Source organism: Notamacropus eugenii, chromosome 3 (assembly GCF_028372415.1).
Source record: "Notamacropus eugenii isolate mMacEug1 chromosome 3, mMacEug1.pri_v2, whole genome shotgun sequence".
NCBI lineage: Eukaryota > Metazoa > Chordata > Mammalia > Diprotodontia > Macropodidae > Notamacropus > Notamacropus eugenii.
This window is the reverse complement of record NC_092874.1, coordinates 266,341,042-266,359,211: the sequence shown is the minus strand read 5'-3', so window position 1 is coordinate 266,359,211 and position 18,170 is coordinate 266,341,042. Positions and strand designations below refer to the sequence as shown.

The 18,170-nt window shown below is 33.7% G+C and overlaps 1 protein-coding gene across 6 annotated transcripts in view; it reads right to left on the bottom strand.

Moving 5' to 3' along the window:
- The window catches only part of LRRIQ1 (leucine rich repeats and IQ motif containing 1), a 297,422-nt gene that overhangs the window by 128,480 nt on the left and 150,772 nt on the right, over positions 1–18,170 (bottom strand). For 4 of the 6 annotated variants that reach the window (XM_072655502.1, XM_072655506.1, XM_072655505.1 and 1 more), the window contains exons 19-22: positions 13,804–13,893; positions 12,989–13,110; positions 12,327–12,422; positions 11,906–11,988 (exon numbers count right to left, since the gene is read on the bottom strand). In XM_072655502.1, the coding sequence (XP_072511603.1) occupies positions 11,906–11,988; positions 12,327–12,422; positions 12,989–13,110; positions 13,804–13,893 (391 nt within the window). Of the gene's footprint in view, positions 1–11,905; positions 11,989–12,326; positions 12,423–12,988; positions 13,111–13,803; positions 13,894–18,170 lie in introns of those variants that run through there. The other 2 variants (XM_072655503.1, XR_011977307.1) reach the window with 2 other exon arrangements.

Here is an 18,170-nt window from a genome sequence, read left to right as displayed (position 1 = left end):
TTACTTGATGCTATAGAATCTAATGTTGGGGAAATTAGATTCTGTTAGAGCATTTTGGGAAAATGAATGGAGTATATAAAAGAATAATATGAGGATAGTGAGAAGCTACAGAAAATGGTAAGGAAGAAAAGTATTTGCGATGCCAAGTTGATTAGTGAACCATGTGATACTTTGGAGTACAAATGATGGTTTTTATTATGTTTTGTTTTGTTTTTGTTTTTACCTGCATTGTCTAATAAGAAGTGAGAAAGGATTAACTCTAGATAGGAATTACACTTAAGCATTTCAAAACAAAATATAATATAAATTCCATGTGTTTAATAACTGTAATTAGTGTTTAAGATTATGGTGTTTAAAAAAAACCTGGGAATTGGTAAGGGTTTTTTGTTTGCTTATGTTTAAGATTTGTAATCAAAAACATTTTAAAGAGCTATTTACTAACCTCATGCTCCCATCTGTAGTTTTCCAACTCATAGTCAATTCAAAGATATATCTGGGTTTGGGGGCATTCTGACAATGGATATGAAAATAAGCAGTGTAAAGTATGGATGGGTCCACTGTATTGACTAAGTGGCCAATTCAATATAAAACTAGCAAAAACAAAAATAGACTCTTGAATTTTAAAATACTGATTGATCAGTTATTTGACTCAACTGACTAAAATGAACAGTTGTTTTGCTATTATGTGTGAATTTAAGAGTTAGGTACTTTCTAAGCAAATGTTATATAGTAATGTAGTAATCTGATTGTTCTACAAATCCCAATTTCAATTAATCTTTAAGTGACAGTTTATCCTTAGGAAGGTAAATTTCCATACAACAGAGAGATTACATTTCTTGGGATCAAGGAAAATCTTGGTCCCTATTTTCTATTTTTTTGGCATTTGCTTTACTAAATTATTTGAGGGCACCCCAGACAATGTGCAGGATCATGCTTCTTGGAATTTACTATGATTGATCAGAAATCTGCTAAAGTGTTATCTTATTGCTAGGTCAGCCCCCCCCCCCCCTAAAAAAGCACTATTTATTCCTAGTTAATATAGATAGAAAAGCACTGACATATTCTCAAATATGTCATATGGTCAGGGAGCAACAGTTCCTCAGTGTTATTTTACATGTGAAGGATGGTAAATAATTCTCGATAAATGGGACCTGACATGTAAACTTTCATTTCACTTCCTAAGAAAATAAGAAACAGCATGTTCTAGAGCGTACTGTTTTTGGTTCTTCTCAAAGTGGAAGAGCCTTCAAATCTTGACTTTGCCCCTAACTTACTGTATGACCTTGGAAAGTTCACGTCATCTTCCTAACCTTGTTTTCCCATTTATTCAAATAAGGAGGCAAGGGTTCTATCTCTTTAAATGATAACATTTTATGACTAGGAGTTTTTGATCACACATCATCTCAACTTGTTGAAAGCTTAGACATTGAAAATGGCTAATCATGAAAGACAAGAATTAACAAGAAGTTAATCTCAATTCATTCTAGTTGGAACAAAATCTACTAATTAACACCTATTCCTTCTGCCTCTCCAGAGCTATATAAAAATTCATTATATCTCTTAAGATGTAACTTTTAATCTTTATCTCCAAAAAGTCTTTCAAAGAAACTCAATGACCTTTTTCACATTCCTCATAATTTAGCTGTAATTTGTATATTAATATATTTAACTTGTCTATATCATCTGCTTGTTTCTTGTATGTTTATTTTTGCATACCCCTCTCCCTTACCTACCCTGTGCATCCTCTAGTCAAGGTTCTTGTAAGAACTTTAAGGCCCAGAATCATATCTTCTACTGTTACATAAATTATCTTCAGATAAACTAGTCTTTTCTTAATTGGTACAGGTTCTTTCAATATTTTATAGTAGGTGAGAACATATTTTGTATAATTTAAGTATTTTGAAGTAAAAACTGATCTATACTATTTATAAAATAACAAGTTCATTGGGAGTTTCAAAATCTGAAATCTACCCTTTAAAGTGAGAGAAATCTCCAAGAAAATGATGATCTTTTTAATTGTGAAATTAGAAAACTTGAAAATGTTCTCATAAAAGGTACAACTATGATTGATTGTTTTTGGAAACTTTAAGGCATCACAAAAAGCAGCAAATAATGGTGTTTGGTCTTATGGTGGCCCACAATACTAAATCTAGACTTGCGTATGGTCTTTCTAGTGACTTGTGTGTATGAAATATAATTTCCATGGAGAAATGGAAAAAAAGTAGAAATGCACAATAGTCTTGGAATATCTGTTTTTAAACAAAGATATCTTAAGGCAAGTCATAACAAAGAGAGAAAGTGCAAAGATTTAATATTTTTGCCTTTGACTCTAAGTAGTAAAATAACAGTAAGCATACACACGTATGCATCTATATGAAAAACATTAATTATTGTCACTTTGCAAAACAGCTACTAATTAATATCTGTTTTTAAAGGTGAAAATATCCTAAGGCAAGTCATAATGAAGATAGAAAGTGTAAATATTTAATATTTTTGCCTTTGATTGTAAGTAGTAAAATACAATAAGCATACATACACGTATGCATACATGTATAAAAAATATCAATTATTGTCACTTTACAAAGCAGCTACTAATTTTGTAGAAAAATCTACAAAAAATCTACAATTTTTATAAACACTAATATGTTAGAAAAATGATAGAATTTTGTTATTGTTGAGGAAAGGGGTGAGATAAATTAAAAAGTATTCATTCTAAGTTCTTTTCAGAGAGAAATGAAACTGAACCTTAGAAAATGTAGGTATTTATGTTTTGGGTGTTTTTTTAGTTATCATTATTCCAACTTACTCTTTTTTTTAGTTAAACTTTATTTACCATTTCATCTTGAAGGACATTCATATGGAGGGGGTTCTAGATCACATGCAAATACATCTTATTTCACAAAGCAGATTGTAGAATTACAATTGTGCTAGAAAAGATTTCAGAGGCGCTTGAGTTGTGCCCCATCCTGCAGAGGAGTTAAGACCAGGAAGGTGATAGAACTTCCCCAAGGTCACACATATAATAAGTAACAGAAGTAGGACTTGAACTTGGGTCTTCTAATTCCAAATCCATGGCTCTTTCCATCGTACCATATTGTCTCATCTGGACATATTGCTACAAAGTTTCTAAAACTAGAATCTTCACATAATGAATTCTAGTTTCCCACTAATTTTCATTATAAAATGCAATAAGTTTACTCACGGAATTTTAGAGCTAAGAATCTTTAGTTCAACCTCTTATTATTTTTTAGAAATTGAGGCCTAGGGAAGTAGGAGCATAGATCTAAAACAACATGGGACTCCAGAAACGTTATGGTTCAACCTCTTCATTTGACAGAGGAGGTCACTAAGACTTAGGGAGACAAAGTTATTTGCTCACAATCACAAATCAATATAAGTAGGAAAGCCAGAATTTGAAAATGGGTCCTCTGTCTCCAAACCTAGCATACTGCACTACAATTTGGTGTACTGTACAAACTTCTCTAGTTGGCAATCAGAGTCCTTTACAACAGTCTAGCTCCTTGTCTTTCCATGATGATCGCACCTTCCTTCTCCTCCTCAAGCACCGGATGGTCTAGCCCAACTGGTTGACTTGATCATCTCTATACAGTACCTTTTCATCTCATGTCTTGATGTGAGACTCTTGTGTTATCACAGGCTTGTCTCTATGCCTAGGATTCTCTTCCTCCCTTTCATATCAACTAGGTGATCTAGTGCAAATAGCACTGAAGAACCAGGAAAACCAAAGCTTGAATCTTGCCTCATGGGTTCACTGTGTGTCCCTGAGCAAGTCCCTTCACCTCCTTAACACTCAATATCCTCAGTGTGAGAGTGGAATAGAGGACTATTGTTCTGAGCAGTTGCAAGGTTCTGAGATAACCAATGTAAAGCATCTTATAAGTTTTAAGGTGTTATGTAAACATGAGACATTCTCAGCATGGTGGAGCCAAGTATTAATAAAAATTTAAATCTACATTTTCTATTCCTAATCCTTGTGAAGTTACTAGTTCCCTTCAAGGAGTTGAAGTGCCATCTCTTATAAAGTGCTTTTCCTGGTGCCCCTGATTAATAGTGCTCCATCAGAATGATTTATGTTTAGATGTGACTATGTTCCTTTCCCCAAACAGAATGTAAGCTCCTCCAAGGCAGGGCCTGTCCCACTTTTATCTGTGGATTCCAAGTTCTAAGCACAGTGCCTGACAAATAGCAGGAGTTTAATAAATGCTTGGGAAATTGAATTAAAAACTTAGAAAGTGGGTGGCAGAAGAGGGGCCAGACCAGAAGTTCTTAAACTCTTTTGCCTCAGGACTCCTTTACCCTCTTAAAAATGATTGAAGACACCCCAAAGAGCTTTTGTTTACTTGTGTTATATCAATTAATATTCACCATATTAAAAAATAAAATGTCTCAGTTTCATTATGAAAACAGATTTGACCATGAGGACCTCTTGAGAGGGTCTCAGGGACGCCCAGCCACGTGAAAGCACGGAGATAAGAGATGGAAAGTGTACATGGAACAGAAGGTCAGCCACTTTTGCTTGACTAAAAGATGGAAGAGATGTTCTATCAGCCTGGAGGCATAATTTGAGCCAGATTGGGAAGGAAACTTGCAATGAGGAAACTCCAAGGGCAGCCTACACATTCTTTGGCACCTCTAGTTTTAGAGAGTTGCCTGGAGGCCTAAGAGATTAAGTGATTTGCCTGCGGTCCCACAGCCAGTATGTGTCCCTGGCAGAATGTGAATGCAGCTCTTCCAGACTTCAATGTTGACTCTGTCCACTATTTCATGCTGTTATTATATGTAGCTCAGTTATATAAACTAATGGCTTTCCATGAGTTTTGGCAAATGGATGTTTTTTCCCTTCAAACTCTCCTATTTGTAACAAGTTTTTAAAAAGTTGGTATGCTACATAATTTTTCTTTATTCCGTTTATTTGTTGACTTCTCTTAGAATTTCCTTATCCTTTATTTCAATTCACTTGTACATCTTATGATCCTTGCTATCTATGGATATATAAAACTCTGTATCCTATTGTCATTGATTCTCTGATATCTATGTGCTGAGGGACGCTAAAAACTGTTGGGGTTTCATGATGTGTTGCGGTGGAACTGTCTCAAAGAATTCAGTCAGACCACCTCTAATCCAAGTATAGGTATTTACTGAGAGTGATGCCTCTCATGAAGCGGGCTAAGTTCCAAGAAGAACCAGCAACTTAAGAGAAAGCAAGATGGAGTTTTACAGGGTATATACAATTACATAAAAGAAATTTACATAGAATATAGGCATATGACATTAAAATTAAAAAGGCAGGAGGAGTTTGTTAAGGGATTAGGTAATAGAGGAAGGGTCCCAGCCCAGTGGAACTGTGCATGTGATTACCCATAATGCATACAGAGAAACTCATTTAGGGGGCTATGTATATATAGGCTTCTCTACATCATAAGTTTACTCTAGGTCAGTTCTTTACTATTACTATGTAGGTGCCTACTTAGAGAAAGTCCCTTCTACCGTCCTGCTTGAGCATCCTGGTAGTACTGCTTTCTGATTGGCTGGCTATTGTAATCCTGTCTAGGACTAGATGGATGTGGCTGTGGCTGAGTGCATAGACACACCTGCTGTTTTTGTGGGACATATGAGGAATGGGTCTGGGGGCAGAACCTCGGTGGGGGCAATAGCTGGGTTCCCACGCTTGCTGTTTCTGTGAGAACTAAGAGTACAGGGACACATCTGTTGTTCTAGTGAGCAGGGAGTATCACTAAAATTCAGGACATTAGCGGGGAGAGGGGGGGACTGGGTAGGTACATTCTTAACCTGGAATGAGGTTAGACTATTGGTGCTGGGGGCAGCTCAATTAGGACTTCATCATATGAATGCACAGAATCAAAGGATCATAGATTAAGGGTTGGAAGAGGCCTTTGGTAATTACTTAGAGGGGTGAGGAGCCACATCATGGCCTTCTAGGTTCTTGGGTGCAGCCTTTTGACGAAGTCCAAGTTTTACAGAGCAAATCTTTTTATTAAGGGGATTTGTTCTGTGAAGTTTGGATTCAGTCAAAGGGCCGCACTTGAGGACCATGTATTACCTACCTCATCATGTTACCAATGACCAGAATTCAGTGTCTGGGTTAACTGACTTGTTAACAGGTCATACAGATTGCAAGTAGCAGAACCAGAATTTTCACCCATGTCTTTTGACTACAGATTTGGAGTCCTTTCTATCAATGTGCATGCAGCAAGAGTTGCACAGCAATAAGCATCACATAAAATGAATAGACTGGCTATGTTCCAGGCCATATCTTTCGAGTTAATGACCAAAGTCAGATTATTGTATTTTTGCTAAATGATAAAAAAGTTATTTAATATTATCTGATTGATGAATTTATTAATATGTCTTTAAAAATTATTTTTGAGAGCAGTCTGTTCCAGGAACTACAAAGCCAGCCCTTGATATTATACTGGAACTTAAGGATTTTTATGGCACTTGCTGCCACTGTCTTTAAATGATTACTGCCTCTTGACCCTCACCCCACCAGTCTAGCTATTCTCCTGCTCTTGTCTTCTCTTCCTCAACTTTCTTCTGAAGTTGATGGAGTATTGATTATGCTTTTTACTAGTAGTAATATTAAGAGTAAAAACTTATCCATATAACTTTAAGGTATAAAACTTAATCTTTAAATAGGTTATCTAATGTTGACCTTACAAGCACTGCAAGTTGTTGCTTAGCTGTGCAGTCATGTCCAACTCTTTGTGATACTGTGGACCCAAAGCCCATGAAGTTTCTTGACAGAGATCCTGGAGTGATTTGCCATTTTCTTCTCCAGTATATTAAGGAAAACAGAGGTTTAGTGACTACTAAGTACCTGAGGTCAGATGTGAAGTCAGGTCTTCCTGACTCCATGTCCAATGCTCCATCTTCACTGAGCCACCTAGCGACCTCTTATGTGTAATTATTACTATTTGCTCTAATTACTATTGAGTTTAAAGAGGTTATGGTTCACTAAAAGTCACCTGGTTGATGGGTGATAAAAGTTAGAACTAACCAGTCTTACGCAATAAACATTTATTAAGTGGCTACTTTGTTCCAAATATCCAATCTTGTTTCCAAATTCATCGTTCCTTGCATTATGTCTTGCTGCCTCCTGCAGCTAAACAAATTAATGATCCTCACTGATCTCTGTTGAATGTGTTTCTACTTTTGGACTACTTGAGCAGGACTAGAGATGCTCACCAGACCTTTGTCAGTCATCTCCCATTTATTTCTCAGGACAAGTATTCTCCCTCAAGCTTCTGCCTTCCATACTGATAATTCCTAGTAGGTCTTCTTGATATTCTAGTTTTCTGTTGTTAGCGTGGTAGGTCTGAACATCTCCATGTATAACATCAGCATCCTTGTATCTTATTTGTTCACCTTTATTATTTCAGTAGATCCCTTCAACTTAGCTATCTTACATAAATATTCTGTCATGGACTTTATTCCCACAGGAGAATGTTCCATATAAGAGTTTATCAAAAGGATTCTCTCTTTGGCATATAATCAACCCAATTTTCCTTTATTCATAATTTACTGAACTATTTTATCACTCTTTGCACTACCTTCACATAATGGACCTTAATTCTTTTTTTTGTTAAATAAATCATTAGCCAGCTAAACCTCACCCTTGCCTTCAAGCTGATACTAGTACGTTTCCCTTTTTGATAATATCATCGGCCCTATGCTTCCCTCTTCTTTCTACTCACTAAATATTAACTGTTAAACTCCAAACTGAATCATCAAACCAACAATCCCTTCCTCTTCTTCTACACACAGGCCACTAAAAAAAGGTTACTGTTGAACTGAGTTTGGTTACTAATGGTTCATGTTCATTTTCATTAAAAAAAAAAAAACAACTCAATTTTAAAGACTGTTAATGAATTGTGCTTCCTACCTCATGACCAAGAGGTGATGGACTGAAAGTGCAAAATGAGAGACATTTTTCAGACACAGCAAATGTGTGAATTTTGTTTTGTGTAATTATAATTATTTGGTATAAGGGAGGGCTTGTATGGGGGGAATAGTCGTGAGTAGTGACAGTGATGTAAAAAAAGGAACAAGAAAGTTGCATCAGTGAAAATTTTAAAAATATGATTCTATTACTATTGCATTACATTTAATGTACACAGAAAAAACTTTTATAACTGAAGTTCAGTTTCATCTAAACTCCTCTTATTTGTATATTTAAATGATCATGTTGGCTAATCTGTTAAATGCATTATATAAAGCAAAACTAAAAAAGAAAATACTTGCTAACCAATAATACTATGAATCCATATAACAACACAATCATCAGTTACCTGCTAAATTCTCCTATTCCAGCTCATCATATGTCTTTATAAAATAAAACGCTATCCAAATTGAACTCCACCCAAATGATTGCCAACCCTACACCATTGTTCTCCTGCTGTTTGCTGATAACCTACCATTATCTTCCTCTTTTGCCAGTACAACACCATTGATTTATATATAATTTTGTGCCATTGTGTCAAAATATCTTGTCCCTCCCTCACCTTGAAGCAAATTCCCGAATAAAAATTTATAGACAACAACACTAGAAAATAGAGCTAGGTGCAGTAGGTCACTTGCTTCAAAATTTTTCAAGTTGGAATTTTGCATTTTATTCACCATAATCCATTCAATCAATCTTCCATCTCCTTGATGACACACAGCTCCGTCTAACTCTTTTTTTTGGACATTGTCTGACCACATCTGAATGAATATTTGTAGTCTCTGACACTTAAGAAAGAGAAGACAAATCATGCTGGGACTCCCATGGATTATGTTGCCCTCTGGTGGCATGAAGAGTTCCATTCAAGTGAAAAAGTAGACGTCTACTTCCTATCATACGTATCAGCAATAATTAAGCATTATGTTTGCAAATTGCTGTAATTTCTTTGAAACATAATTTAAATGAAAGTTGGTAAATAATTTGTTTTTTACTCTTAAAATGAGGTTTTAGATAGTGATTCTTACAAGGTAGAGTTGTACTCTTCATCATATTTCACAGAATCATAAAATTTTAGAGCTCTAAGATGTCTGGGAATCCAACACTCTAAATTTACAGATGAGTAAATTGAGGACCAGAGAGTTTAATTGGCTTTTTTGAAACTATCAATTTATGGTCAGTATTTTCAAAAAATCAAAAAAAAAGTAGAAAGCCATCTACCTATAATCAACATATTCAATTAGGAAAAAATACATTATTAATGAGTAAATTTGTAAAATTTCCTTTTTTATGCTTTATGTTTATCATTACAAGGTCATACAGCATTCAAATGAATGTCTGTTAAGGCTTGAGGAGCAACAATGTTAAAGATGATTGCAAATGTGAACATTTTCCCACTTTAAATTTTCATTTGACAGTGAATTAATTTTGGGGAAAATTCTGGGAATGAGCAATATACAGCTATAACCTAACAGAAACAAAACCATGCTAGGTATCACAGAAAGACTCTTAAAATAAGTTATGACCTTAAATATAAAAATGCCACTTAAAAAGACTTTATGCTTAACCAAGTCAAGCTTTAGTAAGCACTGTTATTAAATATATCTAATATATGCACACATATTATGTTATAAATTTTAAATTGAAATTATAACTTAGAAATCTGGGACATTTATCTATTTGTTGCCCTACTATGCCCCCTTGCGACTGGCCATTATAGGTTAAATTTATTTTTGTTATTTGATCATTTTTCTTTGGTGTCTGCAAACCTACAATGAGGGCTTTTGTGTATGAGTATGCTTTGCTAGATGTATAAGTAGAACTACAATGATTTATAAATTTACAAAAGGAATTAACTTACAACATATGTATGCACAGTCCAAGAATTCCATAAAATACAAATGCCAAAACATTATTGACATGAATTGCTATAACTTTAAACAAGAAACATTTAATGCATAACATCATATATATTTGATTGAAATAGTAAATATGATGGAGCAAAAAGCCTGGGGGTCAGCATCCTTATTCTTCTGTTATCTGAGGCTTTATCCAAAGACAGCATAATACAAAGGAAAGAACCTGAGTTTAAGTCGTACTTCTGATTCCGACTGATTTTATGATCTTAAGCACCTTTACGGAATAATTTTCCCATTTGTAAAACAACAGGTTTAGACAAAATAATCTCTAAAGTCCCTTGAAGTGTGACCATTTTGTGATTCTTATGTTTCCGTTCAGAAGCGCACTAGGTATAATGTTTTTATGCCTTGCATAAAAGATCTGTGTAGTAAAAATCTGTCAGCTCCTATACGAATGAGGCACACAGCCTCCTCTTGGAATTTGCAGGGATGTTTCTGAGCCTTCTGCCACTTTCAGAGATGTCATTTAATGCACATTTTGTTAATGATGAAAGTTATGACAATGCTGTTGCTGCTGAGGGTAATCTATCAAGAAATCAAAAGGCATTTCTTGGATATTGATATTAATATTTTCTGTACAGGGCACAGAGCCTGTGTTGTCTTTACTTCCATTTTATCTGACAGTATTTAAGTGACAGAGGTCTTAGTGATATAATGACATCAGTGACAACTCAAATAAGAAGGGAGAAGTTCTGAATGTGATGAGAAATGACAAGGTTATTTACATTAAGTAAATTGATATCTTAAACTGTTACAGAAATAAATATCTTAAGTGTATAAAGCAATGGATAACATTGCAATTGCCCAAAGATGACCCTAATAGTCTAGTTTACCTATGTTGGAAAATGAATACTTTGTTGTACCTTTGAATCTGAGAAAGTGATAATCCAACTACTAATGGTCATTCATTACATAAAATGCAGAGACACTATGGAAAGAGTCAAAAGAAAATAAAGTGATTGTTTGGGCTACTTCAACTGACTGGCTCCTTAGGATTACAGCCATTTTTTGATTCTTACTCATAGACAAGTATACTACTCTTTCTTTGATTATAAGAGATCCATGCTAAAGAGGCTCATGAAAGTCTAAAAATTTCAATATATTTCAATGGTCCTCTCATATGCATTTTGATCACGAATGTTACATGATTAATGGCAAATGCCAACAGCAAAAACAACACTGGTATTCACCTTTTGGAAAAATTTCCTTAAGACAAACCATGAAGAAAAAAAGAGACATCAAAATTTACCGGAACCTCTCTTTCCACCAAAGACATTTGTAAAATAGTTGAGAACATTCAACAAATCCACTGATGTGATAAGAGGTGTCCAGAGAAGGAAGGCTGGCAACACACAGCAGTCAGGTCAGGCAAATGGGACAAAAAATGAAGCATTTGGATGCTTTCCAAGCACTACAAAACCACGTGCTGATGCTTGGAAGCCATTTATTATACTCATGCTACAGATGTCAATCATGAAATCTCTAAAACTACCATTCATGAAACTTAGAAATTTATATAAATAGACTGCAAGTTAAACAGGAATCTAAATACCATAATGACTGAGCATATGCCATGAAGTCTTTGTAAGGAAGAAATCAACAAAGTTAAAAAAAAATAAAATTGCTGGAGACATTATCACTTAAATTCTCAGCTCAACAATTCAGAAATCAACAATACAAAACATGAAAAATACAGAGGTAAACAAAAATATCGTAAGACAAAAATACTCATCTTTGTACAACTTAGAATATTCCTTTTTCAGAGAATATTGTATTTAGGGCTATAATCAACCATTTCAAAATAACATTAATTTATTGATCTATTTTGTATTCTTTAGAGTCATTAACTTGTGTGTGCATAATCATTTCTAACCCCTCATTTCTATCTTTACTTAAAATGAGGATGTTTTAAGAAACATATTTGAAAATAATCCTTAAAGGGGACTAAAGAGAAAATTTATACTAGGTAAAGAGAGGTATTTAAAATAAATTGGTCTTGTTCACCCACCTAGCTTATGCTTTGTTTTCTTAGATTTCATTTTTTGGGCTCTCTTTAGCATCAACTGAGCAGTAGAAATATCTTTAAAGCCCCTAAAAAGGTAATAATAAAATAGTTAAAAACAATTATTCAGTAGACACCAGGTATTATGCATGCACACACACACATGTATGTGTATGTGTGTCTGTGTATATTATATATGTATATACATGCAGTTAACATAATTATTGTATCTCATTTAAATTATTCTAAGATTTAAGATGAATGGAAAAACAATAATATTCATAGAATTATGGTTTAATCAGCCTAACCTGTCAAATAAATTTGGCAAAATCAATATTAAAATAGAAGAAAATATCACCATTTAAAATTATCTTGGTCTTTTAATTTGCAACATAATGTAGGCAGAGAGAACATATAGAAAACGTACCATTCTTCTGAAATTTTTTCTTCTTTTTTAGATCTTAGGGACATTTTCATATAGCTCTTGAAATCAGATGAAGAGGACAGTTTTTGACTTTCTGATCTGACAACAGAAGGGAACCAGTAACATTTCATTCTTTGTTAAACTGCAAACTGTTTATGCTCAGTAAAACGCGGAAACAAAATCTACTTTAAATAACAGAAGAAGCCTTTATCTTAGAAAGTAATAAAAGCCTGCCATCAATTTAAACTGTTTACATTTCAATTACTTGAAGCATATTTCAATTCCTTTCTGTGGAGGAATGCAGCACTGAAAGAAATTCTCCTTTAATCCTTATCTATACCTAGGGAACTATATTTAAGTGTTTCCCAGCTGAAAATAATTTTATTAGAAACCTAGCTGTGGAACTTACTTGATTTTAAATACATAACTAACTTTTACAGTTTGCATAAGTTTTTTGAAAACTCCCTATAAAATTATCCTTAAAAAAACTAAACTTCAATCAACTAATTCATCTTATTATAAACAGATATAATAGTTTAAAAAAAACCAAACTCTACTATCACTCCTTGCTAAGTCAGAACTGGTGCCTCGAAGAATGTTATTTGGGTTTCTTTAGGTGACTAGTTACTTCCCCACACATATGCAAATACATTGATTTAACTTACCTGTCAGTAAACTGAGAGTCTTCAGGAGAGAATGGGTTTTCTCTCTCACTACACTGCCAAGCTTGCTCTGGATGATATGGTAAATTAAGTGAAGTGTCATCAGAAGATAAATATCCTGAATTCTTATCAGAAAGGAAAAGGTAAATACTGCATTACTTTACTTGCATTTGAATTTTGAATATTTTAATCAATATACAGTAATTGCCGTAAAGACACAGAAAACACAACTAAAATTTGTAATCTATACTTCATTATAAGGACAAAAACATTCAAGAAATGAAAATTTATGAAATGTACACATAAATGTCCTTTGTTGTTATGGGCTGGAGAATGTCTTTTGGAATAGTTTGCATATAGTAAGATGAATAATTACAAAGAAGCAAAAAAAATCCTCAGAGAGCTAAAACTTCAAAGTTTATCAGATAAATAATAGATATTACAGTTCAGTGACCTCTGATTGAGAAGCTTCAGCTGTTGCCATCCTAATGCAGACTTTTGTAATTTTAATGTACTGTATCAACTAGCGATTCTTAGCCCACTGCCAAACACGCAGCTGAAGACCATCATCTGTTTTTTTTTTTTTTGCTACTGTGAAGTAAAGTGTTGAAAGAAGTCCAAAATAAAGAAAAAAAATGAAGTATATGAAAGAAAAAGCATCATGAAAAATTACATCTGGGGATGAAGAGGAAGTCAGAGGCTTCTAAAAGTAATTGTGTTTTTCAAGTCAATAAATTGCAGTATTAATCACCCAAGTGTAGCATAACCCTAAGGAATGAACAAAGATCTAGGACTAAGAAATTTCCATGACATGTTACCTTTGGCTGGTGCAGTTCATTTGGGAGAGCCTGTGTTTTGGAAGGGAAGTTGGTGGAATCCAAAGAGAACCATTCTTTCTCTAAGGCAGCCTGTTGTGAATAAGAAATGTCCCAAAGTACACTGATAAAATCAGTTTCATTTAGATAACTTTTACAAATTCTCTTTTAAACTGTCTTATATGCTGTAAATGTTGCAAAAGTTTTCACATAATACATCAGTTTTTTTTCCTTGCAGGAAACTTTTGTCCTGTGCAGTTTTAAGATATTGTGACATAATGGAATATTGAATGTAACTTTTTAAAAAAATTATAACATGACTTTTGACCCCTGCTCAGTGTCTTTATCTGTTTGACAGCTACAATTCCAAAAAGCACTAGAGATAACATGTAATCATTATTCACAAACTGATGAATAGAAAAAACATGTCCAAATGAGCACGCATTCCTAAGTTTATATTGGTCTATATTAGCAGACATATTTTTTTCTTAGACCTAATTAGAAGGAAAAAAAAATATCCATTCTTTTTTCAATTAGGTCTGAGAGAAAAGGTCCTCATCCATTTTTTTTTTTTCAGTTTTTCACCACAGTTTCACAGAAAACATGAAGGAATATATTATGTGATGATGAGTAAAACACCACTAGTAACATAATTCCTGTTATTCAAGCCTCTATGTACTTGGTCATTTGTGTTAATCTTGATCCTGTGCCTTTCTTCCAAGGTTCCTTCCCCCTATAATTTAAGAACATCTTTCTCCCATTTATGAGATATATCTAGGATGTATTCTGTCTTAAACAGAACCTGAGATAGATGGTTATCCTAGCATCAGATAATTTAGTATAGAATTACTGGGACTATTTTTTACTTGGACTGTCTAATGTGACAGTACATACTTCAACCGATATATAATAGGGATTGCATGATTCTTTAAGGAAAGTTGATAACAATCACATTTCACTTATAAGGAGTTAATCTGAATACTGATCAAATGCTCTTTTGAACTCTAAAACTGGTCTGTATATTTAATAGTGTAAAAAAACTTTTAACAATTCTTATTCATTTTTTCCATTTATATCTTTCTAATAATTTTTGTGATTATATGAAATTTAAGAAAACTCTTTTCTAATACTGGCATCAGGGACAGGAATAACACCCTAGTAAACTTTCGTTTATCTGTATGCCTAGAAGATATCTGACAATGGCCATGGCATACTTGACTCCTTATAATAATGACACTGTAGGTGAAATTCAATGTTTATAAAATCACACTGTTTTATGCCCTAAAATAATACTCCATAATTATAAAACTGCACACAACCAAATTTAAACAAAGCATCTTTTTTTGTTCAACTGTCATTGAAATTAACAGGGTGATATATTATCAAAATATTTGTTTGGAATTTTATACTTATTTATTACATGGAGAAATCTACAACTCTGAACTAGATTGTATAAATTATTCCTTTAGCATGATTACAATAAAGGAAACTCAGTCATTATTTTTGAAATATTATCCTTTAATAACAATGAATGGACATCTAAATTTACATATATATAATTCAATACTTAAAGACTGTATTATTTCATAAGTGTGAGAACTACCTAGACCAATATAGAAAATAATTCCTTCATATTTTCTGTAAGCCAGAAAATTATCAGCTGACAGCCTACCATCTCCACCATCTACTAGGGTGGTCCTCAAACAAGAGTCATACAGTACATTTACTGGGATCAACTAATAAAGATTTTGAGATTGGTAGGATTTTCCAGAGCTCATGCCCAGCTGGCATAGCCTCTGAAAATTGATGACTTCTTGCAGTCCATTATGAAGCATCATCCTAGGTCTTTAATGGAGGGTTACTGAGATAAAAATATATAAGTGTCAAAACGAGAGTGCTATAATGAATGGGAAAATAGGTTATTTGAAAGCAGCAATTTTTGTTTAATGATAGTTTCATTCCCTTTTACCATGGTTAATGGTTATTTATCTTGTAAACCTGAGTCACAAAACATTGCCTAGTATGATATATACATATATTTTTAGTTGCTAGAAACTTTAAATATTTACAATAGAAAACTGAGAACAAGGTATTAAATTCCTTCTTAAGTCTTTGAAAAAAAGTGAAATCTAAAATCATCCCTAGAGAGCATGTAAGCCAAGGGCAAATCTCTTATATCATACAGTCCCTCACCTTCCTCCCTTAACATTTCTATACAGATAAAACCTAGCTAAATAATTATTAATAACAGCCTTAAAGAGGCAAAAGTGCTGAGATCACACACACACACACACACACAATCTGAAGGATGGTTTTAGAAGGACAGAATGTAAAGATGGATATTAGACATGAAGACCCAAACAAATTCTGGATGTGTAATAAGCACATAAGATTTTTTTTAGCACCAGTTGTCAAAAGCACCTTTGTGACCCCTATCCTATTGTGTTTCTTTCACTGCTTCCTAGGTTCCCAAAGTGCAAACCCATGTTCATCACCCTCATTTGTTACATCCAAGAGATGGCCCTGGTAAAATTGGTAGCTTCCCAAATTAGAGTCTACTTCTTGGAAGAGCTATATGACGTCTGGTATGAAATGAAGTCTTCATCAAATTAGAATTCAAGACTTAATCAAGTTTTTTCTATTTTATTTTCATGTTAGAGTCATATTCTTTAAGAACATGTATTTAATTAACCTTCTTTTGTGATCAACATGATCATTGAGATGTTTTAGTAGCCAAAAGGTAATTTTAATAGATTAAGAAAGGATAAAGAATTTTAATAAGTAACAAAAAATACAACTAGACCAACTGATTTATATAAGGTCAAGCTTGCTAATGGGAAGCTTACATTTGGCACTACCAAGAATGTCTGAAAAAATATATCTACCCCACAATGTCATTTCTTTTGGCCAAGAGCAATAAACATATCACTGCTTTCTAAAATGTATGTTATTCTATTATGTTTACCACTAGAGATTTATACAATCCTCAGTGACTGCTTAAAAAAAACTTGTTCAGATTTTCTTTATTGTACAAACGTTAAAAAATATTTGAAGGAAAATTCGTCAACAACATATTTTTCTAGTTACTGGAATCAATATAAAATTTATACATTAAATATATATATACACACATATGTATATGTGTATTATATATGCATGTATATACACACACAACTAACACATATATAGGTATATATGTGTGTGTGTAGAGAAAGACAGAGATGGAGAGAGTGTTATATCTATATACTTACAACTCTGGCCAAAAGAGTTTATAAAAGACGATAAAAGGCAAATGTCAAAGATTTTGGAAATTCATTATTTTATGTCTGTATTAACAAAATATTTTCTATTTTGTGTGTTTGAGTGTGCATACATACTTACATACATATAATATACACACATATATATCTAGACAGATGACAGTTGGACAGATAGATAAACAGAAATGGATAGATATTTACACACCTATGCTTCTCCAAGACATTGCAAGAGATAATAAGGGTTATTTATACTGGAAACTACTAACATGGCAAAAGCATTTGTCCACAGGAGATAATAAGCAAGGGACAGACTAAAGTGAAAAATAAAGCATCATACTCTCTACACTGTAAGGGGATCATTTAGATTTCACAATTATCTTCACCAGAATTATGTTCTACCTGATCATTAGATACAAGCATAGAACAGACACCAACACATATTAGGTTCTAATTGGCCACACTGTAGTGATAAGTATCCTTTGCTGGTTACTGACTAGAGTTCATGCCAACTTGCATGTATGATACTACACATTCTACTAAACATAATTGATTTATCCATGACTTCCAGAATCCCTTTTACTTTTCCTCCACCCTCACAGAGGAAAGATAGTATGATGTGTCCTGGGCCTAGAGTTAAGATGTCTAAGGTGACTCCCAAATAGGATGCTTATTGTGTGATCCTGGTCTAATCAGTTAACTTCTCTAATGCTCAATTTCTTCTTTCTGTAAAAATAAGGCTAACAATATTTGCACTGTTGGCCTCACAAAGTTGTGGTAAAGAGAACACTTTAACGTTCCATGTTATAAACCTGAAAGTGTAATACATGAGCTGTTACTATTATGAGGCCAATGTTTTACATTCCTCTCTCTCATGGCCACTTGACCTTGACACCAAATTATTCCATCATATATGACCTTCTGTGTCATTCTGTTGGATCCAGTTCATTTTCTACTTACCCCCTATACCCACTGTTATTTCTGCCCTATTTTTATAGGTATGAAATAAAGCCTGAGACAACTGCTTAAGAAGTATTTGTACTTACCACTGTACCATAATGGTATAGTACAGCACCCAAATCCGGCATTTTATTGCTAATAAATCTTAGTTAC